Source organism: Cygnus atratus, chromosome 10 (assembly GCF_013377495.2).
Source record: "Cygnus atratus isolate AKBS03 ecotype Queensland, Australia chromosome 10, CAtr_DNAZoo_HiC_assembly, whole genome shotgun sequence".
Taxonomy (NCBI): domain Eukaryota; kingdom Metazoa; phylum Chordata; class Aves; order Anseriformes; family Anatidae; genus Cygnus; species Cygnus atratus.
In genome coordinates this window covers 7,389,266-7,416,560 of record NC_066371.1, presented here as the reverse complement: position 1 = coordinate 7,416,560, position 27,295 = coordinate 7,389,266, and the positions used below count along the sequence as shown (strand labels likewise).

Here is a 27,295-nt window from a genome sequence, read left to right as displayed (position 1 = left end):
TTTTGATTCAAATACAGAAGTCTTAAAAACACCACCGTTTTAGAAGCATTAGTTCTTTCTGTTCGGACCTTGACCTTGCTTTGCTGTTAAATATTGAACACTGCATAGGCAGGCAAGTAAAGGAACAAAATATATTCCAAGAGATCAATTGTATCATACATTTAATAAATGAACTGGGATCCATACACCAAAACAGAACATGGCTTACATAATGAAGTGGAAAGTAAAAACACTACCTCTCCTGCTAGTATTTTTTTTTAAACCTACAGTATACCAAGTTATACAATATATTTATAGGATACTTCCAAAATGTTTTAAACATCTACATTTTGCATTCCCTTGCATTACAAAAATTACATATTAATTACTCTGGAAAGTTTCTGAACTCTGTTTAGCAGCAAATCTCCTTTCTTGATGGTTTCTTGGTACTGCCAATTCTTGCTATCAGGCCTAAAAAAAAATTGAGAATAAAAAGGTGCTTAGAATTGAGACCATGTTTTACACCAAGAAACTTACATTTACGTAGTAAGTGTGATCAAAATGTACAGAATTCAACTGGGGTGTGAAATACGATTTCTAGGAATTGATAACGTACCTGTTAGTTTCTACAATCTCATTTACTTTGTCTATTTTGCAGTGTAATCGCCCAGCTGCAATAAATCTTGAAAGCTCCCTAAGAAAAGAGAAAAAAAGTTGGTTAAATGATACTTCACCAAGGACCTGCAGGCCTAGCAGCACAGAACCTGCTCACATTGATAGCCTGCGGACAAAACAACACCGTCAACACAATATTTCTGAAGCAGCAACCTCTATGTATTTTCATAAGGTATCTTACACACCCTGATCTTATTAGTGCTTGGACATGAAACAAGAACAATCACTACAGCAAGCTGAATGCAAAACGTCTTAATATTTTCTTCTCAGGCCAAACTCTCACTCTGGAGTTAAAGTGAGACTTGTTGTTTAGCTTAGCTTCAATTACTGCTCAAATTCAAAGGCGGCAGTCACATAATACACACATTCAGAATTTATCCTGTAAGTATCGTCGTGCCAGTCAATTCATTTTAAAAGTCCCTTAATAAAGGTTTCTTATTTTCTGGTAGTTCTAAATATGCTGTCTCTTTTTTTTTTTTTCTTAATGAACGGGTGGCTCACAGGACATTGCTGATGTCAACAAACAAACAAAATTTCTGGGATATACAGTAAGACAAGTTACAACTAATACTAAATTAACGAGAAGCAGAAGAGCTAGTATGACTTAAACATTTACCTCTGAATTGAATGGTATTTGGTTTCTCTTGAAACACCTATTAATTCATTTCTGAGTATTTCAAGCAGTACTCATATTTCTGTAACACTTTTCTATGTTAGAAAATCTGAAATTTCTTTATGAAAGAAGAATGATTCCTGTGAAAGCATTTGAAACAAAGCATTTCACATACATAATCAAGGTAAAAGTCAATTTCTCACCTCCCAATAGTTCTCATATAAACTAACACACTTCACAGTAGTTCTCATCTGATCTAAATCTGACTTTCCTTTTTTTATACTAGAAAAGGAATTGGAAACCGAGACTGCAATGTATATCTGATTTAAGTGAAAAACATCACATCCTGTTCGTGTACCAGAAAGCAAGCAAAACTAAACGAAGGAGACGTGTAGGGCAGATAAAATGTGTCGATCCTTAAAGCTGAAATATTTACTTTGGCGTATCTGTGAACTAAGTCGTCTTCTAAAATACTAAGTTTCATGGCTTATGAAGGTCCACAGAAATACCAGTATAAAGAACAAAGTTACTAGTAAGAGACTAGTTTCTCAGATGGCCCTCAGAAAGAAAGGAGGACTGGAACAGTTGTCACCACAGACTGCTCTCAAACTATTTTCTTTACTGAAACAAGATTCACTTATGTTTCTATGGAAGGAAGAGCTTGGCTAAATTTAACTTGGCGGGTTTACAAAGTAAAACAAAGATTTTTATTCATGAGATCATTATAAATAATTAAAATGTGTAAAGTGAGATCTTTATAAACTTAAAAAGCTAAACAACTTACTGATCTATGAATTCTACGCTGACTCCAAATGCTTCCGCCATGTATCCTAATGTCAACGACCGGTAAGACTCGAGGAGCTGGCTGTATGCATGGATTCTCATTTCCCGCACGTAGTATCGATAGTGAGGTGCAAACAGCCAATCTTTCTTCATCTCTTGCTCTACAATAGCTGAAAGGAGGAAAAAGAAAAAAAATGAATTTCTAATCTGTAAGAAACGTAAAATATCACTTAGGCAAATTCAATATATACAACACTGGTTAATAAATAATCTGTGTGATCAAAACAACACTTCATACCCAGGAATATGCAAGAATGCAAAGTATTCTCCATAAATAAATTTGTAAAACTGTATTAGTTCTACAACCAGAAGCAGTAGTAAGATGCAAATAGTATTGTGGCAAAGCTAATTTGTCAGCACAGAATACTTCTAGGATGTCAGCGACTCTCTCCCGTGTACTGCAGGGGGAATCACCTCGCTCGAAGTGAGGGCCGAAACCTGCAGCCACGTTGGCGTAACGTGGTGCTGAGATGCAAGCAGGTGTTGGTGTGTTGGTGTGTATCTACCTGAAGAAACGTTCTTACCCAAAGCCAGGTAATGAAATAAAATTAACTGTCTGGTTACAACAAGTAAGTTACTTACACGGATTTCCAGGAACTACGACTTTTTCTCCTGCTGACACTTAGTTCTCAGCTTGTGGCAAGACCAGCAATAGAAAAACACTGGCCTTCATTTTAATCTCGTCAGGCCTCGTCTTCCACAAAAGGAAGGGTTCTTTTTTGCTCTTTCTAAATGTCTGATTTTCTTCTATTCTAAATAAAAGAACTGCCAAGAACGGAGAAAGTTTTCTGAAAAGATTTTCTTAAGCGTCACCCTTTTACACACAAACCGGACCAGAAAGCCTGGTAGCAGCAGTGGTAACGGCAACAATGAAAACTTCCTGTGTAATTTCTTTTACAGTCTGAGATGTCAGCATCTTCATAAGGCCTGTAATTTAGTTCAAAGATAAAACTTTCAAAACTTTCCCATTTGGCCTGGTTCTTCATGTAAGATGGTGCTCCACAGCTGGGTGGAAAAGAATTTGAAAATAATCAGAGGTGACCTTTCGTAAGGCTCACTGTATGTGAAGATTTTTATTTTTTTTTAAATCAGAGAGCAACAAATTTCAGGTCACTGCTTAAAAGAAAGACCTTTTGTTTCCTGCGTAAAGAAGCTCTAGTTCTAGACTGTAGCTACTCCACAAAAGTTGTGAATGATCTGAAACAAGCAACTGTAGCACCCGAAATACTGTTGTAAGAAACAACTCACCTAGTGACTGGAAAAAGGCTGCATAACTGCATTCGTAAAGGGAGAAGAGATACTGTCGTACAGCAGGCAAACTATGTAACACTTCCAGAATCTCTGCTCCTTTAATAACCTGAAAGCAAACCCAAAAAAAACCACGTTTAAATATTATTACTTTCAGCATGGAGATAGAAAGAAAGGCTGGGTTTGTTTGAACCCACGCTTACCTTTTCCCTGAGGTCAGGCCTGTCTAACGCAATCATGCTGACGTAGACAGTGTATGTTACAAACGTTTTGTAATCCATAAGTTCATAGGACGTAAACGTTGAAACTGTGTCGAGGAAGAGCTCCGCTGCCTGTTTGAAATCTCGAATAGCTACACAGTACAGACCCTGGTACACTTTTAGACGATTTCTCCTATCCCAGTCTCCGCCTTCTTCTATTAGACTTAAAAGAGAAAAAGAAAAAAATTACTTATGCAAAAGTATTATGGAATAAGTTATACGAAACAAGTACGGTGAGGCAACTGGCAGTGCGCGATTTGAGCAAGAATAATTTATTTCATGTCACAACTTGCTGAAAGAGTCTATACTTCATACGTCTGCCAGGGCCAGCAACGACACTTCCCTGGGGCAGGAGAAGCCAGCCGCTTTTGCGCAATGCACGTCTCGACTTTAAAAAGTTTATAGCTTCTAAAATTCCGACGACAGCCTGTTGAGGTGCACACATAAATATTACTGTCAACCTCAACCACGGCACCATGCTTCCGCTGCTTTTGCTGCTAAAAATCAAAGCCGTCCCACCAGCAGCACAGAAAAAAGTCGAGCAGGCGGACCACCGAAACGGCCAACCTTTCAGGAATCTCATTAACATAAAATCGATGCGGCCAGAAGCACGAGCACAGGCCAAGCCAAAATCCGCTCAGAAGGCAGCGCGCGAGAAAAATCAACGCCCAAGGAGCACTGCAACGGGTAAGAACCTCGGACGTCACCTCCCAAGGCACCAGCACAGACTGGAAGCTGCGGCTTGCTACAGGAACCAGTGAAACATGAAATGCTGAGAGCGCAGAGGGACAAGCTAGCAGTGGAAAGGGGGGAAGGACAGCTGCACCAAGGCACGCCGTGCTGACACGGGGCTCTCGCTCCCAGAGGAGACGCTGGCTGAGCTCCGCTGGCATTCCTGCACCGCGCTTCGTTGCGCGGGGCAATCGCACCCAAAGTTCTTCGCTAACAGCTACAGAACGGGGCAGCGGGGGGGGGGGGCACAGCTTCAAACCAAGTCAGCTGCTAGAAAATAACTGAAACAAAAACATCAACCCTTTTTTTTTTTTTTTTCCTCTTCCCCTTCATAAAAGCCCGTGGACTAGGAAGCTCCGTAGTACAAGGCAACACCAGCCATTATTCTGCGAATCTGTCCGGCAACCAGCCGTTGTCATTCCGTGACAGCAAGGTGTTTACCTTCCATTTCTATCGCTACGGTTTCTCTGAACAGTCCCCCAGCCCAAACCACACCTTTTTGCCTTTTCAATGTTCCGCGTGATGAGGTCGTTGTCCATGTAAAACAAGCCAATCCTTAGGAGATAGAACACGATATCCAGGCGATGTCCCAGCGCCACCGTTTTGTCGTACGTCTTGCGGAACGCAGTCAGAGCTCCCTCCTAGCAAAGCATTTTCCGTTACAAGAGCGTTAAATGCAGCTAGAATATTTGCAGAACATCTGTCAAATGCACACGCACTGTCTTCCATGGACAGTGCTGTCAGCTTCACACAGAATTCTAACGCTGCATATTCTGAATAATCTTAAAGAATCAAAGTTTAAACCGGAAGTTAAAAAATGTATGAGGAACGGCTTTTTTTTTTTTTTTTTTTTAACTCTAAGGACTACGGCAATCAAGACTGTAATTTGAAATTAAGTTGCACTGTGTAACTACCTTAGGAAAGCCTAAAGACACAAGGTAAATGAAAAATAAAATCTACAAATGCAAAATAAATTTCTCTCTTTTCAAGAGAAAATGTTTTAATAGCCTGCTTGGTTGTTACTAGATAATTTACGTTTCAATAACACCCCCCCCTCCATCTCCCACCCACGGAGCAACCACACTGCTGGTCAGCCAGCTTCCCCTCTGTGAAGAGCCCTCACCAGAACCCGCGCAGTTCAGGGGATTGCAGTGCAGCATTTTAGACGTGAAGCCCAAAAGCCTACGCCAGGAACCAACCTTGTCCCCGATCCTGCACAGGTACTCAGCTTTGGCCATCATGGCATCGCGGATTTCGCTCTCCCCCAGGATCTTTTCCGCATCCTCTAATTCGTTATCGAGACGTTTCAGCTCTTCCTCGTTAGCTTTCTTCATTTTGTTCAGCAGCTCCGTGTCTACCTGCCACTCAAGAGACTTGCAGAGCGCTTCGTAGTACGGAGCCATGTCTGAAAGAAAAGCCAGAAGGTTTGTTACTGCCAACGGGGCCGCGTTCGTAGAGCAGGGCACTGACGGACACCCCAAGGGCTCACCAATGCCAGCTAGGCTCTTTCTGCGGCCAGGTACCTGGCAAGTCCACACAGCCGGCTGCACGCTACTGAGATGCTTCAGCGGGCTTTGCCTCTCCTGCTTGATTTCCCAATCCCTCCTAGCACGGCTCTTTTTACACCTCTCCCACTCGGCACTTCCCTTACCATTTATTCGACCCCCAGCACACCCCAGGCACGGCTCCTGCCTCTTATACCACCAACACCCCGCTGAGAGCGCCGATAGCCAGGGACGGGCGCCGCACTGATGCCTCCAACCCCCCTGGACCCTTATCTTGCCAGCACCCCAATCCTCCCTGCTGCTGTCAGGCTGCCCGTGTCGAGGGGCTGCTGGTGGTGGTCTCCAGGCGGGCTGCGGGCACACAGATAGACAGACAGAGCCCCAGGGCTGCTCCGGGGATCTCCCCTGTCACCTCTTGCTACCAGATAGACACATCCACCCCATGGCTGGCTCACCGACCGGCAGACAGACCGACAGACCCAGAGACTGTCAGACAGAGGGGCAGGCTGTCAGATAGTTTGTCAGACAGACCAACAGGCTGTCGGACAGACCGGGAGGCTGTCATATAGACCAGCAGGCCGTCGGACAGACCAACAGACTGTCAGATAGACCACCAGACAGACGGGCAGGCCGTCAGACCGACCCTCAGGCCATCAAACAGACCGGGAGGCCGTCAGACAGACCAGCAGACCGACCCACAGACCAGCAGACAGACCGGGAGGCCGTCAGAAAGACCGAGGGGCTGCCAGACAGACGGGGAGGCCGTCAGGCAGACCGGGAGGCTGTCGGACAGACCGCCAGACCGTCAGACAGACCGCCAGACCGTCCGTCAGGCCGTCGGACAGACCGCCAGACCAGCCGACAGACCGTCAGACCGACCCACAGGCCCTCAGCCCGCCCGCAGGCCGTCACACCGCCCCTCCGGCCGCTCCCCGCCGGCCCAGGCCCTCACGCACCGTGCAGCCGCACGGCCGCCATCAGCTCGTCCCGCGCGGCGGGGTCCGGCGCCCGGGGCCGGAGGCTGAGCAGGAAGCGGAGCTGGGCGATGCGCAGGTCGGGGTTCTTGGGCAGCCCCTCCTCCTCCAGGTTCTCCAGCGGCATGGCGGCGGCGGCGGCGGCGGCGGGGCCTTGCTGAGGCGGCGGCGGCGGCGGCGCGGCCTCAGTGACTCAGCCGCGACGGCCGGAAGCGGCGCCCCGCTTCCGCTTCCGGCCCCTCCGCCCCGGCCCGCAGCGCCCCCTGCCCGCGCGGAGGGCTGCGGGAGGGCAGGGAGGGGAGGGGTGCGCAGCGCGCGTGCGCGGTGTGGGGAGGGGAGGGGAGGGGGGAGAGGGGAGGGGGGAGCGGTGCGCGGGCACGGCGCGGGCTGCAGGGGGCGCGCGGGCACGCGGCCTGAGGGGGCTGCGCGGGGAGAGGGGAGGGTGGGGGGCATGGGGACAGGGCCCGGAGCCCCTGCAGCCGCCTCAGCCGGCCTCCAGCACCCCATCCCCTCAGCTCCTGTGCTGCCCCTTCCCCACGGGGGCACGTGGAATGGGGAAATAATAAAAATAAATAAAAATAAATAAAAATAAATCGAAAAAAACTGCCCGCGGTTGCGAGGTGGTGCGCTCGCGCTGCGCTGTGAGGGGAGCCGAGCCGCGCGCAGCGGGGTTCGGCCCCCTCTGATCCCCCAAAGTGTGCCCTCATGCCTCACGTTGGGCCAGGGTTGGAAATTTGGAGGCGTTTCGTGTCAGAAAGAGTGGTCGGGCGTTGGGACGGGTTGTGCAGGGAGGTGGTGGGGTTCCTGGGGGGTCCCTGGGGGCCTCAAGGGAAGGTTGGACGTGGTGCCTGGGGACGTGGGTTAGTGGTGACACTGGTTAGGGTTGGACCAGGTGATCTGGGAGGTCTTTTCCAACCCTAATGATTCCGTGATTCAGTGGTCCGCTCCAGAATACCTCAGTTCTCAGATATTTGGTGCTTCAAGAACAACGCAGGGGAAAAGCGCTTCTAAGGGATCTCAGCTTCTGCGGTGGGAAAAATAAATAGATAAATAAATCAGCTTGTAGCCTTCATTGTGGCGGAAACAAACTTGACTATGTTTCCCAAGAGCATACTTGTGGCTCAAAAAGCCAGAAGGCAGACAAAAAGGGCTATTAAAAACCCATGTTTTGATGCCATCACATGCTGTGCGGGACTGTGACTCCTGGCTTCTTCACCACACTCCCATGTACTTCTCATTTAGCGTTTTTAGCATTTCTCCATCTCTGTGTTAAACATTTTGGTTTTTATCTTTCCCAGCCTCGTGCTCTTTCCCCACACCACGGTCCTGCAGGGCTGCTGCAAACCATTCCCGCTGGATTTCATAGGCGGGGCGTGCGGCGGCAGCACCGCGCGTCCCCATCAGTTCCTCTTTGTGGAGATGGTACGGTTCAGCTCCGCTTGCCGCCCTAAATCAAGGCCCTTTCTCATCCTATAAAGCAAGGAGAGCATCAGCCCTCATTTTCCCTTGCCCGTTTGTCTCTGTCATCCCTAACAGGATAACGACGTGGCTGGAGTTGAGCTTTAAACACAGTGCCTTTCGTATTTTGGAGTTGGGTTTCTCTTCTAGGTCATGGGAGAAATTGTTTCCTCCACTGTTTTAGCACAGCTTATTCCCAAGATTGGTTTCTTTACGTCGGTCATGAATTATTTAGAAGTTTGCCAGCAGACACTGTTGTCTGCTGCATTTTTGATACGTGCTAATATTTGTTGTTGACTCTGATCTTTTTGTTTGTTTGTTTGTTTTTCATTTAAATTGCTGGCTTGCACTTCTACAGCGTTTTACAATGAAAAAAAAAAGAACAAGTGTTTGGAGTTGGGCAGTTCCTTTGTTCTTGAGGAGCAGCCCTTTCTTTTTTTCCTGTTTCTTTTTTGACTTGCAATCTCTTTTGTATTGATTGTGCCATCAGGAATTGCTTTGATGCTTTACAAAGAGCTGTACATTGCAGTAATGCTGATGATATTTGCCTGGTGGCCTTTGCCTTTGCTCAGAAACCTATTAATTAGTTGGTTGCTTTTTTGTTTGTTTGTTTAGGACAGACACTTTTAGGCCTCCTGCATATTTTCCTGTTGGAATCTTGTCTCCAGATGTGTCTCAGGATGACGTGCTCTGGAGCTGTGGCCTGCCACATATTGCTAGTGTGCCGTGGTTAGGAAGAAAAGGCCGGCTGGTTCTCTCTGATGAGTCCTGTGCGCCCAGGCACGCTGCTCACCTGGTGGGTATTGCTCATGAGAGACATCAAGCTGGGGTTTGGTCACAAAAATTTAGTTCCTAATAAAGATCAGTCTTTTTTTAAAGACTGTGCATAACTACTGTAGCTCTGGTCACTCATACTGTCTGCCCAAATCCCCTCATCCTTCTAATCCTGCTGCATTTTGGCATCCGTGATGCCAAAGGGAAGAGCCAAGGTTTCGTTACTGTGCCGCATGAAGAAGCTTTTCATTCTCCCATTTCTGGATTTGCCACCTTTTACTTGGCCCCAGTGTCAGTTGTTAGGAGCGAGATGAAAGTAAGGGAGTCGATTTTTAATTTTCTTGGGCTTAGTTACTGCTGAAATGTCATGTTTTGTTTTGTAACTGTATGAAACACTAGTTAATTAAAAAAGCCAACACTTCTCATCTGTAAATATTTGCCTACACTTTGCATATTTATGTATATTTAAGCAATAATTGGGAGTAAGGGAGCCGGCTGCACGCATGTGACATTCACTGCTAAACATGGAAGGAAATTGAGAGAGGATATTTGGGTCTCAAATACCTCTATGAGGAAATAAGGCCCCGTGGTGACTGTAATTCTCATGTGGCCTTACAGCATTTAAAAGGATCCAAATGAATAAATACGGGAGGTGGTTTTTTTACCAAATGGACCTCAGCTGACTGCTTCCCTCCCAGCAAGGTGCGGTGGTGCTGAGGGCAGCCCGGTGATGGCCAACAGAGACAGCAGGGCTTGGCTGAAGTCTGGGAAGTGCATGTATTTCCACATCTGTGCCATGCATCGGGCACAACCTGGGACACGAGAGGTCTCATCTGAGCATCAGGCAGCACTTCTGTGCTGTCAGGTCAGCCACCACTGTCCGCAGGTCAGGACCACGGCCCCGAGCTCCCAGGAGCAGCGCAAATCCCACCGTACTGTGCATAAAACTGCTTTTTGGATACTCAGCCCCTCTGGCGGGATGCACGAGTGATCTCTCTGTGGTATCCAAAACGTGGGCGCAGTCCTCCCAGGGTTTTTGCATATCAAGGGAGCGCTGGGAGCAGCGAGCACCCCCACAGACACCAAGCTGCCCACCCCAGCTCACTTGCCCCCTAGTCAGCTCTCCTGCCACTCTCCTCTTTCACCAGCCATGGCTGAGCCCAAATATCACCAAATGTCTTTGCTTTCCACGTGCAAAAGGAGTGAAGGGTCCCGTGAGCGGGCTGCAGTGTTTCGTGCTGCAGCGAGGAGCTCTGTGCGCACACCATCCCACCGTAAGCTGCAGGCTCACCTCTGTAGTGCCAATTACACCTTCTTACCTTGCTTGAAGCCACGCTGTGATCCTCAGGCTTTTTCATCTTGTCAGCTGGGTACCCGTTTCACTTTAATTGGTGCCCTTTATTTATTTATCTGGATATTTTCAAATCAGTAGATCCTTCCCTGTTAGCGCACCAGGGGTGCTTTGAAGGGCAATATTTCCCTTAATCCACACACGAAGCCTTTTGCAGAATTAAATCAGGGGGTTCCAGCAAACAGCCGGTTTAGGGGGAAGCTAGTACCCCGGGAGGACAAAACCAACCCGCATCATTAGTCAGAGATGTGGGAAGCTGTTAGCATCTAATGGCCGTGAGACATCGCAGGGCAGGTGGGTGGCTGGGGGGCTCTTCCTTCGCTCCATCACCTGCAGCAGCCCTGGGCGCAGGGGCTGGCAGGACGCTGAAGCTGTTGGACGCGTCTGCTCCAGAAATCTGCTGGGGAACTCCTATTTAATAGGTGAGAAAACACTTTTATTTGTTGCCGGGAAAGCAGACAGGAGGAGAAAGTTCCTGGGTGAAAAGGGTGACGGGAGGCAGGGCGTCCTCCTGCCCAGAGCCTGGTCCCGATTTGCCGTGCAGATTTTTGGACTCTTGTCATGATCCAGGCTCCTGCCCTGCATTTATCCCACCATCAAGCACAGCACCACTGAACTGACATCTGCACAGGCACATAACAAATGCATGTGCAAATGGTTTACACTTGAACCTTAAAGGCTGCCTTGTATTTCAGATATTGTGGCTTTTCATGAAGTCAGGTGGATGTTGGTGTTGTGTGGCTGCTTGCTAACTGTCCGAAATGGCAGACCGTGAGCCTGAATTTCAAAATGAGGTCCGCTGACTGCATCTTTTCTCCTAAATGCAGATTTACTTTCAGAAAATTGGTGTTTTGGAGCAACCTACTGGTGCACTTGTTTCATATACAGCAGCAGCCCCTGGGGTATAACCAGCGCTGCTATTGAGAAATGATGGGAATATTTTCACAGCCGGGTGATGGCTCTGGCCCTCGCCTGCCCGCGTGAAGCACCGAGATCGATACCTCCCACAGACTGATGTCAGAGTTTTGTGGGGTGTGGGATAAGGGCTGCTGCTTTTTAAGATATCCTATTGTTTGCAGAAATCCACAAATCTTCATTAAGGTCTGTGGTCTCCAGCTGTGTGCCTGTGTCTGCCTTTGTTTTTTAGGTAATTTGTGCTGTACACTTTCACCAAATGATTGCTTTTATTGTATGCGGTTCCTTCTGCTGGGCACTTCTCTGTTGACTATGATTACTGCCACGTCAACTGTAAATGCTCCTTTACTGTATAATTAACTTTATCTGCTTTGCTACAATGCCTCTCCCTGGTAATTACACACACTTCAGCTCTTTCACTGCATTTCTACAACTTTACGAAGTGCTGTGATTACTCTTGCCCGGTCTCTGTCCAAACTGCAGGGTTTTCACGTCTACAATTACATCTTTTTCCTTGCAGCAGCCCTGCTGTAATCTGGATATTGATTACGGTACGTACACGATCTTTAAATAAACCATCTGTCTGGAGTTCATTGGGGTTTGCCTGTGCTGGTAGCAAAAAGCTCATTCAAGTCCTCAGGTTGTTGAATGGTTGGCGTTGTAGTTAGACCTGGGGAAATTTGAAATGGAGAGCAAGAATTTAGAAATCTTTCAGTCTTTCTGCTCTCTTGGGAGTTACTCTGTTTTCTTCCTTAGCTCAGTCTTGTCAGCCTTTTATTCCTGTGTGGTGCATTAGTGACTTTTGTCCTCCGTAGATTTTTCAAGCTCCTTTTTCTCAAGGTAATGGTCGCGTGCAATCATACTGTCTGCCCGTCAGCCTGCGCTTCTGCTCTCTAATGGATTTTAAACCTGGGTCAACTTGAACCAGGTTTGTCAGCTGCCAGGAGACCTCAGCGATGCACGATTGCTCGGATTTAGGTGCAGGCCAGGTAGGACTGACCCAGGCCAGGAAAGGCACAGGGGTTCGGGTTAACCCGTGCTGCCCTGCCCTGCAACGCCTGCATCTCCGCCCCAGCGCCAATGCCTTCTGTGCAGCCCAGGCTAATTTTGTGCAGCCGTGGCAGGGAAGGGAAATGTGGGCAGCCATGAGGCACGTAGAAAGGAGAGCTGGGAGCGTTGCGGTGGTGGGGATGGGGACAAACTGGGCAGAGGGGTGTCTGGCCTGCGAGAAACCAGCCTTCATTGGTGAGTGCGCACAGAGCGGCAGCTGACACCGTAATTACAAATATTGACGTGCTTTGCCAGGTCTTTTGCACAGCTTCTTCTCAAGCGGGCAGCCTCGTTTTCTTTTTCACTCTTGATAATGACAGGTCATTTTCACATCACGCGAAGAAAAGCGCTCGGCTGAGGAGTGTCATGTAACTTCTATTTAGATCTCGTAGCAAGTCAGTCAAACGCCCATTAATCAAGGGAAGCAGCCTTTGATGCGAACATGACTGCAGCGTTGTATCATAGTGCTGTCTTTTAAAATAAACACCGCGGTGGAGTGGATGCAGCCTGAGCATCCTGCTGGATTCACAGGGCGAGATACCTCTCTGAACCGCGTGGGAATTGGGCGCTGACCATCGCTGAGGACTGCTGCTGTACCTGGCGGCGCCTGCCGGATGCCCGCTGCTGTGGATGTCAGATTAGCCGAGGAAGCCGCTCTCGCTCCCTGCCCCGAGTGCTCTGAGCGCCAGGGTGGGACTGGGAGTGAGCTACACCCGCACTGCAGTGCTGCGAGAGAAAAGTCGGGTTTAGTGAAAAATAGATGGATTATTGCTGCGGTGCTGCAGCGACGTAGGTACCTTTTGGTTTCGGGTTTAATCTTCTTCAGCAGCAAGTTGACATTTTAGTCCCTTTTGCCATCTCTCTGTATTGTAACCACCCCAACGTGAGGAAACCTCTGCCGTGGTGGTACGTCAGGAACGAGCTCTTAGTGCCCTGCAAGCCCCTGGCTGGCTGGGTTCAGCCCGTCCCCCTGCTTAACTCACACTTTGCAGCTGAACTACAGCACTGCCTGCTCGGTGGTGTTATTTTTTCTCTCCGTTGCCATTTTCCTTTCATCCCCGACTTCCCCCTCCCCATCTCTTGCTCTCTGTACCTTTCCTTTTCCCACGTGCTTTTTGCGCTTGGGGGTGGCAATTCACCTCGCCTGGTAAAGGAGATGGCTCTCCTGCTGTCGCCTCCTTTCAGCGTGCAGTTCGGGTTTATCACCTAGCGTATCAGATGCTATATTTTACACGGTGTGATTTACAACTTCTAAATCCTCCCGGTAACTCACACGAGCAGGGTGCGATGCCCAAGCCCTTCCCAGATACTCACCCTCTGAATCAGCCTCTTTTCGCCTTACCCTCTGAGACGTGCGGTGTGGCAGCTACCAGTGCACGGACACCCATCTCTGCCTCAGCATTATTCCCCTTTATTCGCTGTTTATTGCGATTCGGCACAAAAAATGGAACGGGATAGTCCTGGCCCGCAGCCAGCAGTGTGAGCCGAGGGGTGGCGCAGCACAGCCTGCTGCTTCTAACATTTTCCAGGTTAACGTTTTTCCCTGGTACAATTTAATCCCTTCCTCTCTAAAAGCATAAATCGCCTTTAGTGTTTTCCTAGCGTGACCTGCACGACAGCACCTCCCCATCTTGCCCGTTTTCCTCCGTATTCACACCGAACCCTGCACTGCCACCGGTTCCGGCGCCGTCCCCATCACGCTGGGGCTCCCTCCAGGGCTGTACCTGCTGCTCTGCTTTTGGGGCTGGCACCCAGAGCTGCCCCCTTATTACGTTCCCATGCCTGCTGGCAGCTGCGGCAATCAGGGCACGAAGAACAAGTTTGGACGCTGCGGCAGGAGGGCTTCTGCCCCGGAGTCCGTCTGGCACCGGGAGGTGTTCCTGCCAGCAAAAGGCAAGGCACGTGGGGAAACGCAGCTTGCTGTTCACTCGAGCAGAGACAAAGGTGTCCCAATTTGTGGCCATCAAGCGCTTGCTGCTAATTGCAAAATACCTCCTCATCAGCTGGAGGTCCTAGCCCCGCTTACAGCACACCGGGGACACGCCGAGCTCCCCGATTCACGCCTTCCCCTGCTTATTTCAGAGCTCTGGCACCAAGCCGCTCTGAATTTGGTGGCTTGGATGCGATCTGTGCGTGCTTCTGGTGACGGCCATCGTGCTTCTGGTGACGGCCATCCCTGGTCAGATGCCATTTAGCCAGGGGCCTGACTGTCAAACAGCCTGCCCACTTGTCCTGGGCTCGGGCTGCAGTCAGGCCGCGCTCCGAGAAACCCTGCCTGCCTCAGCCTGGGGCACCGAGCGGTTGCTCTCTGCTGGCGTCCTTCTAACCACTTGTGCAGTAGCACTTATATACACAGCCACACACACCATAAGTAACTACACCTACAACTATATACACTGTGCTGTATATATGTAAACACACACGTATGAATATATCTATCTGCGTGTATGTATATATATACATATCTGCGTATGTAATAAGCATTGCAGGAGTCTTACTCACATTTTTCTTTTCCCTTTCAGAGCATTTCCCTCCTGGAATTTTCTTTACGGCTGACCCATAATTTTCTGTTTTGATTCCCTTTTTCCCTCTAGACTCTATTTTTGAAGAACATCTAAAATTACTATTTATTCAATAGACTTTTAATGTCTAGAACCTTTGCAAGGAGACTTTCCTGTCTTTATTTTTTTTTTCCCCAGCTATTTTCAGCTATCTTTTTCCCACCTACCTTCTCCGGTGTTTTGTGCCACTTTACTTGTAGTTTCCATGACAATTCTCCTTAGAGTTGGAGGCAGCCTTGTCCTTGGTTGCTGTTTTGCAAAGCAGCCCTTGCTCGTGCCCATCTAGAGACCTGTCTGCAGAGGTGCCTGCCCAGCCGAGTTCCTTACTTTCGCTTCTCCTGTGTGTCCCAGCAGCGCTATATGGGTGCAGCAGGCTGATATAATATATATTGCATTCAGCACATTGCCTTGGAAGTGATTTGGAAGGCAGAGTCATCTCTTGCTTGAAGGAATCAGCGTGTTCTGCCGGTTGGAGAAGGACACTTGACCTGCGGAAGGGCTGTTAGGACGGATTCTCTTCTCCTGGCGGAAGGAAACCCGCTGCCCCTACTCGAATTCCCAGCAGCACGACATTGCAGGTGTGCTCAGCCTGGTACAAACACCTCCTGCCTTTCTGCACGGCCTACTCAGCTTGCCCATATGAGAACCCCCCTGGCCATTTCTGCTCTTGAGGCTGTTTTTTCTTCAGCTGACCGTTTCCTTCCATTTTTCTCTGCACTGCCTCCCTTCGTGCTTACCTGCTCTGGCCTCCCCCGCTGCCCCCAGCTTCTTCCCGTGACTCCACTTCAGCGTAACCTAAAACACACCGCGTGGAAGTGGGAGCCCAGAGAAATATTTGCTCTGGCTCTCGGTGATGCCAGCGGGCTCGGAAACGGGTTCGCAGCCTGGCAGCAAACCGAGCCTTTCCCCTAAGTTGAAAACTCGAGTCTTTCGCACACACTGCAGTCAAAATGATTGTCAGCTCAAACAGCACCTTTTAACTGGATTCAAAGGAATGCATTCAGAGCAGATTTGGAGTTTGCACCACGATCAAACTAATTACAATTACCAGCTCATTACTGAAACAGAAAACACCCAGACTGCCACAATATTTGAAGCAGTGTTTTAAGGCACAAACACACCACTTCAGAAAAAAAAAAAATGTTTTAAAGGCCAAAACGATCATTTTTTAAACAGTCTGAATTGCCTGTAATATAAATGGAAATGACGTGCTGGGGGAAGGGGAGAGCAGTTAGATAATCCATGTGGCTACGACGAAGGAGGAGGAAAGGGAGGTCTCAGCAATAGATGGGTGAGCCACCCTGGGCACATGTCCCCAGCTAGCTAGAGAAGTCCATGCCTCCTCCTGCAAAGCCATGTCCTCCTCCAGCTTCTTTTTGGGAAATTAGTTTTCAATACTGGGTTGATTGGGGCCTTGGCTTGCTCCTCCATCCCTAGCAGGTGACCTCTGCCGGCGCTGGGCAGAAGCAGCAGTGGGCTCAGGGGAAGCTGCCCAGACTGAGCCGTGTCCCTTGTGTCCCTCATGGCCCACTTGGGGCTCATTTTTGTATTCATTTCTAGTAGACAGAATGCCCTTTCTGCCCCCGAGCTCACGGCTGGATGCACCCTGCGTTCAGGGACGTGCGGTGCATTTTCCCGGAGAGCTGCTCCTTGCTGCATGCCCCCTGCCCTCGTGCTCTGGCTGCCTGGGGCTGGATCCCCAAAAAAACAGAGCAGCAGGGAGCAAGGCATGGGATGAGCCTGGGAATCGTGGCCGGAGCTCCCAACCTGCGGCTTTCTTCTGTGTTTGGGCTCTGCCCCCGTGCCCCAGGGACACGGATCCAGGCGGCGTGGTCACGGCTCGCTTCTCCTGCCGAGCGGCGGTGTTTATGGCTGGCCGTGGCTTTGGCACACGGGGCTCGTCTTGGCTTCGCCCCAGTCGTGAGGTTTGGGGATGACGATTCCCTGCAGCACGGGGCTTTGTCCGAAGGTCCGGGAGCTGAGAGGGCTTCGCCAGAGGCAGGCTTACCCCCAGGTGGTGGGGTCGAGGTGTGGCTGCTCTGCAGTCCCCTCCTGGCATCGCAAGGTAGCTGGCATTTTGTTCCAGGCTAGGCTAACGATGGGAATGTGCTGCAAAGAGATGTCTTGGGTACACAGAGCCACTCACAAGCCTGAGAAGAGAAGAGGGAATTTTTCATTTGGCAGAGCGATAGGCATGGTGAGCGCTCTTGTTTTTAATAAGCTTACAAAGCTCTCTTTAAAGCCAGGGCTTTTTTTTTTTTTCCATCCTGAACACGAGGTATTTTCATTTCACAATGAACGCATGTTATGTCCAACTTCCAGAAAGCCTTTCACATGAAAAAAAAAAAATAAAAGGCTTTTTTAGATGCCGAAGCGAATGGGGTGGAAGTAATCATGAAACAAAATGCTGGAGTATTTGCTCTGCGCTCGGAGATTGTGTGGCATCTTGCATTGTCTGAACCAGAGCACCGGGTAATAATCATACGTGCACATCTCTCAGGCTGGGGCAACAGGGAGAGAAGCCAATCTCTGTGTCTCCACAGAGCTGGAAGAAATCTCAGATATTTCTGTTTGCCTGCAGAACAGCTGGGGACTTCTCAGACATGAATCTAATTAAGCATATTCCTCCCCACAAACACTTCAAGTCCTATTTCTGAGATCCGGGTGTCTGCCCAAAATGAATTCTTAGGAATATTGCTTTCGTGCAGTGTGTGTTTGTTGTTTTTTCCTTTGGTCTGGGCAAAATTAAATTATTTTTATAAGCTCAGCACAAAATTTACTGAAGTCAATAATATTGATTGATATCTGGCCATCAGCAGAACGCCCTGCATTAATAACAGCTGAGTTTAATACAGAGGGCTGGGGAGGCTGCTCTTGGAGTGGTGGCAGTGATGAGAAGGCTGAAGCCAGCCAGGCAGGGATGACATATATCCATACATTTTACACACCCAAAATGCTCAATCCTCTCCCCACAGGCATGCCGACTGCCCCTGCTTGCAGGCAGTCAGGGGAGGACCAAACCAAAAGCATCATTTTCTCTGCTCACCACAAAAATATCTTTAAAATACAGCATTTACTTCCTGAGATGCGGGCACTGCCGGGGTCTCCCTTACATTTCTGCCTCCCTGGTCCCTCGCAGTTCTCCCATGAGCCGAAGAGGAGGCAATTAGTGTAATTAGGGCTCGTTCGAAGTTTCGCCTTGCCTGCATTTTGCTCATGGCTCATTTTCTGGGGAAGTGTTTTGCAGCTGGAAGAAAAGAGACAGAGCCCTGCATGGGGTGAGGCTCTAAAATGGGGATCTCTCCCTTAATAATAATAATAATAAAAAAACACCCACTTTTAGAGATAATTAATTCCTTTTCCTCCTCCTCTTCCTTATTGCACCTCCGAACTGGCCAGGAGCAGCAGCAGCCAGGCGTGGGGTGGCCGCGGGCTGTGAAGCTGCTGCCTGGGTTTGCCCAAATCCTCCCTCAGAGGAGGTGAGGCTCGGGCAGGGCAGGGAGCCCAGGACATCCTCCTCACCTGCGATTTCACCACTCTTACCCTCAGGTGGGTTTTCCAGGGCTGGTTCTTTCCCAGGTCATTTCCCTCTGGATTTTTGAGGATTTGGAGGAATCGTTTCCTCCTAACATTCCAGGGAATAAATTTGCCTGAGGAAAAATTCCGGTATTGATTCGTTGAGGTTTTTATCCATCCGCCTATTTCCTGCTACCTCTAATTTCATTCTTAATCCATCCGTCACCAGGCACAAGGCTTGCAGGACTCCAGCCCTGGGCTCCAGGTCCTGCTTCATGATGCAGCTGAACTGCAGCTGTGGTGAGGCTGGTTGGTACCGCCACGTACCCTAAGACCGTCAACCGGAAACAAAACAATAAGCTTCCATCTCATAAGCTCCTCCTTGGGTCTCTTACATCCGAAGTTATTTGTCTGTGCTCCTCAGTTTGGTTTATGTTCATTTGCATACACGATGTATGGCTGGAGACGGTGAATTCTCCTGGTATGCTTCCACTCTCGTAAGAAATGTGATGGGAAGTGGAAGATGTGATCATCTCTCTCCCTAGTGGCACCAGTAAATATCACACATATCAGATTAAACCCTTGACATTTTTCCAACAGTGTGAAATTTGCTTGAAGACGTTGGAAAATGAGTTATAGATGTGAAAGCAAGGCTCGGGATATGAATGCAAACACGTTAACCCCAAAACCCAGGTAAGTTGCTCTCCCCAGTGTTCTGGAGTACGGAGCTGGATGGGGAGAGCTCCCGACACGGGGGCAGAAGCGGGGGGTACATGGGATGAGCTCTGAGACAGAAATGCCCCTGGCACTTGAGCAGCAGTGGGTGGTGAAGTCCTGCCCTGGGGTGCTCGGGGACGGACGCCAGCAGCGCCAGCACCCCAGCATTCAGTGAGCAGCGTTAGCAGAGCAAAACCCAAGATAAAGGAGAAATACTGAGCATTTCAAGGAAGAGGCTGATCTTACTGCAGAGGAATCGTGGCAGCAATTACAGTACTCAAAGTAGCTTGATGCCGCTCATTAATTTCCTAATCACTACCCTGTTGGCCTTTCGGAGACGACCAAGAGAGGACCCGATCCCAACTGCTCCTTGTGAGTGTGCTCACGAAAACTGCGGCTACTTACAGTGCCTGTGAGCATCGCCGGAGTTTCCATGGCGATGCCCAGGCTGGCTGCAAGATGCCTTCCTTAACCACCTCACCGTGCTTCCCTCCCCGGGGACACGGGCTGCGCAGCACCTCGCTGGGGCAGGAGGAAGCAGGGGGCTCGGGGGAGGCAGTGCTGCCGCTCGGGGGCTGACAGCGAAATCAGAGCGTGTACCGGGTGCTGGGTGGGTTGGGAGGGCACCCGAGTGCTGGAGGTTTGGGAGGGAGGGAGCTGAGCCCGGACCTACACCTGCAAATGGAGCTGGGGGAGGAATCTGCCATGCCAAAATTCAGGCCCAAATACCCCTGCGGGGCGCTCGCGTGTTGGCCTTGCTGACCTGGCCTGGAGCTGCTCACGGGTTTTTGTGTCCTCCTCAAAGAGGAGGTGGCTGCTTGGCAGGTGTGGAATTACCATAAATTATCAGAGAGCACACTGATGGGTGGCACCGTAAAGGTCGCCGCGTGGCAGCAGGTGGCTGGCTTCCGCGCAGCAGATATTCCAATTTTCTAAACAAACATCCCCCAGACAAAAGCGTGAGGCGGTTACACACGGCTAAGCTACTCGTAGATCTGGCATTTGGGGAAACGGGTCCGCTGCTGCTATCTGACGGGAAGCGTGTGCCATCTCACGGGCGGGGAGGTTTCACTGGTAATAAATCCTGCCCCTCACCTGAACGCAGGATGACTGCGTGTCTGCCTGCACGCCCGGCCCCTTCGGCTTCGTGTGCTCAGCCACCGCCTGCGTTTGGCATGTTTAGGTTTGCCAAAGAGATCCAACAAAGATAACACTTATCTGGACGGGCTGAGGCACTGCACAACGTCGCTGCATCGCTTCTCCCATGGGGCATGTCTGCTCTGCCAGGTCCTGCTCCAAGACCGCAGCCATCCATCCCCCTGACGCACAAAGTTAGTGCGGTTCCTACCAATTCCAGTCCTCGGAGTGAAGGTCAAGAGTACCTTCTTTTTTTTCTTTTGAGAGCAGTAATGGAAAAAAATCTTACCAGATATGGAAACGGGGTCAGAAAGCCACGGATAAGTGGAGCAGAGCATCAAAAGAAATGACAGGAGACCTAATTATGGGATTGAAGGTATGGCATGAAGGAGGTAAAAATCTCACAGGAACTTGTGTCTCCTTGTATTTTTTCGAGAACAAGGAAAGCTCTTTCCTCTTCTTGCCTCAGCCTTTGAGAAATCAGTACGTTTTTAGCTGAAAGTTGAAGACGGGGACCAAATGGCCTTGGAATTAAACAGCAGATTTCAGTTGTCTAGGAACAGCTGGAGAAGTGTTAGCATTTTCTTCTTCATACACAGGATGGGATGACTGACCTTGAAAGTGTAGATGAAGTCAAGGGAAACAGTTGGGCTTTTTTTCCCACTTTTCCAAACTGGAGTTTGCAGGCACCACCACCACATGTCCAATAGTGCTTTCTCCCAGCTACCCACTCCGTGTGCTTAATTTAGAAGGACAAAGTTACGTAGCACCGAGCTATTATATCTTTAATGCCTCAGTAAGTTCATCCTCACTGCTTGCCCTGCTGGGCTGGCATGGGCCACGTTTGCAGAGCTGTATTTGCAGAATCACAAGCAGGCACTCACGTTCCTGCCTAAGAGCTTGCCCGTCCCTAGGTTCAAACTTGCCCGTGCAAATGGGGCAGCCAGCCGTAAACCCCCCTGCCAGAAATTCAGCCTTCTGAAAGCCTCAAATCCAGGGACCCAACATCTGAGGGAGCAAATGAAGAATGAGGTTGTGTTGAGGAAACGTCCTCCAGACCGGGCTCTGGGGGAAAGCATAAGGAGCGTGAGCAGCATGGGTGGTGCAGAAGGGTCCAGGCGCCTTTCCCTGATGCAGGGAATTTCGGTTGTGGATGCTGCGGTGCTTCCTTGAGCTGCATTTCTGGTGTGGCTGCGAGCTGGCATCAGGCCCTTGCTGCAGAAGTAACCGTGGAGCACCAGCGAGAGGAAGGCATTAGGCTGCGGTATGCGGTCCGCTCCCACTGCTCGTGAGGCTCTTCCTTCCCCGAGGCACCGTGAATAAATAATGCGGGATGAAAACGAAGCCAATGTGGTTATCGGGGCTATTAGATGAAAGCACGTCAGGAGCTGATGTGGCTTTAGATATCCCGGCTGCAGTTTGATGCAGTGGGTAATGGGGAAATCACTTCTCTGGAAGAGCACGCGTGCCGGTGGGAAGAGGGTGCCCCGCAGTCCCCGGGCCTGCCTTATCTTCGGGAACGAGTGCTGTGGAATCTGGCTCCGTGTTGGTGAAACTTGATTACTGCCTTATCAGCCAGACCTGGAGGGATACAGGCATGCTGTTATTAAAATACGTTATTTCCTCGCAGCTCCTCATGTAAATGATAGAGGCTGCGATGCAGAACTGCCTGTGTGTCTGAGAGCGCATTGAGCTCACCCCTGCAAATGAAAACCTATCTGTTTCAGAGCTGGAGGTAGGTGCTCACTGCAGGGCACTGCCTGCTTTCTTTGTCTTTTGCAGCGAGCCACGGTCAGTGACGGGGTAGAAGGCACATGCACTGGAAATAAGAAACTTGCAGTAACTCTCAGGACAGGTAAGTGGCTCCTCTGGCACCAGAAGATAACAAAAAGGCTTCCTGCTTTCTTCCAGCGCCCCCCCGGATCCCAAAAGCTGCCCGGTTTAAGCAGCTCAGGGTCCCCTGGAGATCTCCTATGTTCTGCAGCACGGCGTGTTGCTGCTTCCATGCAGAGGGCGCTGAGCTGGGACCAAGCAGCCCGGTGCTGGGGTGCCCCCGTGCCCCGCCAGCCTCATCCCAGCAGCCTGTGAGCCTCAGGCTGGTCCCCGAAACCATCCTGCAAACCCCAACACACCCAGGGGCTGGCCACCGGCCTCAGGTTGGTCCCCCAAACCATCCTGCAAACCCCAGCACCTCTAACGCCAACAGGCAGGAACCTGCTGCTGGTGCTGGGGAGGCCCCAGGCACTGCCTGAATATCCCCAGACAGTAATTTCCTCAAAGAGGAAAATGGTTTAAAACATTTTCATTTTGCTCGTCGTGTCTCTAAACTGCCTGCAGATTCCGTCAAGGATTTGGGGTTGTTTTGACCTGGAAGAATCAAAGCACCTCCGTTCTGACAAGCTGGCGTACTTTGACTGATGCCAGCTAAAATCAGCTCTTTCAGACTAAGAAATTTTGCAGCATCATTTGCATACAAACAGGGATCCAGACAAGCACTTGAAAATTTCTTGCACATCCTGACACTTGAGACGAATAAAAGGAATTTTACACCGAGAGCCCAGCGGATGCTCAGCAGCATTGACGTCCTCATCAACAACAGTTTGAAACTCCGGATTATGAAAGTGATACCGGGACAATTCCACCTTTCCTTCCTCCCCCCCAGCCAGGCTCTCCCGGCACCGTGGCTGTTATCAAGCAAGCAGCACTAAAGCTGGAGGCCTCGGGGGCTGCCATAAAGCCTCCACAGGGAGCAGTGCTTGTTTGCTCCAGTTCTCCGTGCATCCCAAATCAACTTCCTCGCTTTGCATCTTTCACCGCCAGCGATCACCTTCATAAATATGCAAAGAGCTGCTTCCTCTGAGCACGGCCCTCAGCCAGCACCACCGGGCCAGGTGGTGGAGGCAGGCGGGGAAGCCAGGCGTGCTCACTCCCACCGTTACAGAATCTGAAGCAAACTGTTGGAAACGTCCCTTCCCTTCCCTTCCCTTCATTTGGCCCCCCAAAAATGGCAATTTTACACCAGCACTCACTTGGCTCCCATGTCCTGCCCCTGTAGCCGCACAGCTGGTGCTAAACATGACATGCAAATATTTCGCTCAACATTTTAAAACCATTTTTACAAGGTTCTATGAATTTAGCAAAACTCCTTAAATATTCATAAACCACTCACCAGCCACACCATCTGATGAAGGATGGAGCAGGCTCAAGGGGCGGGAGGGAGGATTTACTATTTTGAAGAGTCATCCCATAAATTATTCAAGAGCTCTGATGTGACCAGCTGTATTTACTATCAGGGGCCAAGAGCTCCCAAGGCTGCTGCCTCCCTGCTCTGACCAGAAACCTCCCTGCTTCGCCCCTTGGCTTGGCGTCAAGGGGCGATCAAACCCATCCGGCCAGGGCAGGAGGAGGCTGGGGGCTTCTTCTGATTCCTCCCAGCCTGGTGGTGAAGCCTTTTGCTCAGCACCTCCTCCCACGTGCCCTTCAGATGCCAAAAACAAATACACAAGAAAGAAGAAAGAAAAAATAAATAAATAAAATCACTTTTCCATTAGAAATGATGTCATTATATTTAATTTTTTTTTTTTTTCCAAATGATGAGGATCATGAATGAGCAAGACAGGGGCACTTCCAGCACCATGGGGTACCGTGGATGGGGTCCTCCCCCAGCCGACCCCCTCCATTTGGCTCAGCAGTCACACGGCCCCTGTCCGTCGCTGTGCCCTGTGGAGCCCCTGTGCCTTGCGAGCAATCAGTAACAATTGCAGCACCTCCAGATGTTTTGCGTATGCTTCAGCTTTCATTTATTTGTTTTCTGGGCCGAGTTACTTGGGATACTGGAAATGTAAATAATGAATATGTGATGAGCAGCAAGAATGGATGTTGCCCCTGCCTCGCTGTTCCAAAAATCCTAATTAAACCAAGTACCAAAATAAAAGCTGCTTCAGCCTGCTCCAGCATCAGCCATAAGAGTACTCGTGAGCAAGTAACTGACAATTAGAGACCAACTTACAGGAAAGAATCGAGGATTTAAATAATCTAGGATTTTTTAAGTTCCTTGTGGGTAAAGACATAATTGTGCTGAAGCTTTGGAGTTGGGGAAACTGAGGCACCGAGCCCTGGCAGAGCCAGCAGCTGGGCAGGGGTGGCTGGGGCCAGCTGGCTGCAGGGCTGGAGCTGTTATCAGTCCCTGCACGTGCTAATATATATATATGTAAAAATATATTTATACATAGCCTAATGTACACACAGCCCAGCCGAGGGCCAGCATTCCCATGGGGGTGAAGCTGACGTGGGATCGCGTCCCCGGGGACGGCGCGCTGGGCTGCATGAGTGATGCGTGTATATATCTGGGTGCGTATAGGCACGTACGTGTGTGTATATGCTGCGATGTGATGGGCGCTCTTCAGAGCTTAATGCTTTATTTAGGCTGAATTAGCTCGCTTCACAGGGCTTTGTTTATCCATTTTAATAAATCAGTTCTTTCAGCTAAATCTCACTTTAAGAACTGATCGTATCCAGAGCCTCCAAGAGCGCAGCAGATATAAATATTTGCTTTTACAACGGGAAAACTCTCCTGAGAGTGCTTTAGCAAACGACTGCGGTTTTTGCCTAAAACAGGGATGTCGGTAATTCGCTGTGTTATTAATAAGGAGGGGAGCAGCAGCAGGGTGGGGCAGCAGGCAGGAGCTCTCGGGTCACCGCTCCCCCCAGGTGGAGCAGCACGGGGGGATGCACCCAGCCCAGCAGGCCCATGCCGAGGAGCAGAGACTTGAATGATTGAAACTTCTTCCTTTCTTTTTTTTTTTTTTTTTTTTTTTTTTTTTCCTGCTTGGAGATGCAGACGGGCATTCTTGGCACCAGCTGTGGCTCCAACAGTGTCTCGATGATTAGCAAGTGAGTGTCAGCATCCAGCAGTACCTGACTGGGAATAAAAGGCTTTTTTTTTTTAATGTTAATTTTTATTTTTAGTATTGTAGAATAGAAATACCTGTGGAAAATAGCTGGTATTTCAGCGTGGTGGCTTGCAGATGCTTTTGGAAACAGGTGCCAGCTCTCTCGTGGCTTGTTCGTGGCCCTCAGCATCCCTGGCCACCAGTTCCCCTTTTCCCCTTGTACTCAAACAGGACCTGAATTCCTAAATAGATTTAAGGACCTAGGCTGAAAGTAGGTTGCATAAAGTCTCCTCTTTATCATCATGTCAGGTGGTGTGAGCAAATGGGATCCCCCACCCCCTACAAAAAAAGAAAAAGGGCATTTAGTCTTTAAAATAGCGCCCTGGAATTGCTCTTAGCTAATGAGCTTCCCCTGGCCGCGGAGGGTGGTAACCAAATAGGTGACAGCAATCTGCAGGAGAATGAGGACAGCCCAGATTCAGCAGCAGCACACAGCTCCCCAGGCTTCCCGTCCTGAAGCCAGCCCACGCGGGGGGTTAGCCCCAAGGCAGGGCAGCGGCTGGCACGAAGGCCTGGGTAGAAAGGGGAAATGGGGAAGGAAACTGCCGGCTTCAAGTGGCTGCTTCCGAAAGTCAAGAACATTAAAAAAAAAAAAAAAGAGAAGCCATTAAAATTAAAGTTGAGTGCTCCTTTGGATACTGCATCTATATGGGGGGGGGGGGAGATCTTTTATGGCAGAGAACTGTGGCAGCAATAGGCCTAAACAGATTTTTTATTTATTATTTTCTTGTAGCAGGGTTGACGCTGTGCCAGCCCGACTCTGGTAGCACAGCTGGCAAGGGCTTCCTTGGCAAAACCCCTACATCAGCAGCATCCCCGGCTCCCCCACCACCTGGCGCTCATCTGCATCAGCTGGGGCCACGTTAACCAAATTCTGGGAGATGGGGAAGGCAGAAATAACTGTGAAGGTGCCCCAAGGTGCCCCCTGCTCCCCAGGCTGCCGGCGACCCGCAGCCAGTGGGTGCACGAGGGTAACCCAGCGGGGCCAGATGGCGAGGGAGCGGAATTTCACGGGCTTGTAGCTCCAGCCCTCAGGCTCAGTGGGTTTGTCAGAAATGGTTAATCAAACCATGAACAAGGGGAAAAAAAAAAGAAAAAGGAAGAAAGAAATTTTCTTTTTCCCCATGTGCAGAATCATATGGGACTTCTGGAGCCCATATGAAGAGTAAAAATGATTTTGAAGTTGGGTTTAGCTGGTTTACGCTTTTATTGCTGAAATTCAAACCGACTTGGGGCTTTCTTCCTTCCAAAATGCGGTGTGGGATCTTTATGTTGGGCTGGCAGAGGGGAGCATCGCCAGAGCTGCGCTTATAGCAATAGCACGGGAAAAGGTGCAGCCCTGCTGACGGTCAGTAACGCTTTAACCCTGGTTGGGCACCAGGCAGAAGTACTGCTCTAGTTGAATCTTGGGAGAGGCAACAAGCGGTTAAACAAGCAAGCGAGGGATTAGTTCTCTGTCATTTGCAGAGCAATTCAGGGTTTGCTGTACAAACAGTCGTTAGTCCTCAGGCAGCTCAGCTGCACGAGGTACTTAGGGCTGATAGACAACATTCATTGTGCTTTTAATCAGTGACAAAGAATTAAATTGTACATATTAAAAGCCAATTATATAATAACCTGTAGTTAGTGTCATACTTGTCACTGAAAGCTATACCCCTACCCTCCTTACCAGGCCTGTTTGGGAAAACATGCAAAGATCTGTGATCTTTCTGAGGAGAAGGCTGTTATTTATAAATTACAGGTTGAAGTCTTGCTCAGCACAAACCAGAGCTGTGCTGGGGATTTCAGCTGAGCTGCGCTGACTTGCCCCAGCTGAAGATCTGGGATTCTTAAACACCAAGCCAGCAGTGGGGGCAGCAGCCCTGGGGGGCACGAGCCTCCTGCCTTGGGTTTCCCTGCCCGCCAGAGGACTCAGGGATGGGATGGAGTTGATCCTCATGCTTTAATTGTAGCACTGGCCTGGTGGAAATACAGTCTCGTACTCCCCAATTAACCATCACACCTTCAGAGTAAAATCATACACGTGAGACTCTTC

The 27,295-nt window shown here is 49.6% G+C and overlaps 1 protein-coding gene across 1 annotated transcript; it reads right to left on the bottom strand.

The window, feature by feature from the left end:
- Window positions 1–144: 144 nt before the first annotated feature.
- On the bottom strand, window positions 145–7,109 carry PSMD6 (proteasome 26S subunit, non-ATPase 6). The gene is made up of 8 exons (XM_035546820.1): window positions 6,812–7,109; window positions 5,550–5,755; window positions 4,846–4,991; window positions 3,562–3,781; window positions 3,359–3,467; window positions 2,052–2,220; window positions 596–673; window positions 145–450 (listed from the first exon to the last, which is right to left on the bottom strand). Exons 1-8 carry the CDS (start codon window positions 6,954–6,956, stop codon window positions 354–356), a joined length of 1,170 nt encoding a protein of 389 aa, XP_035402713.1. The 5' UTR covers window positions 6,957–7,109; the 3' UTR covers window positions 145–353.
- Between the last annotated feature and the right edge of the window lie 20,186 nt (window positions 7,110–27,295).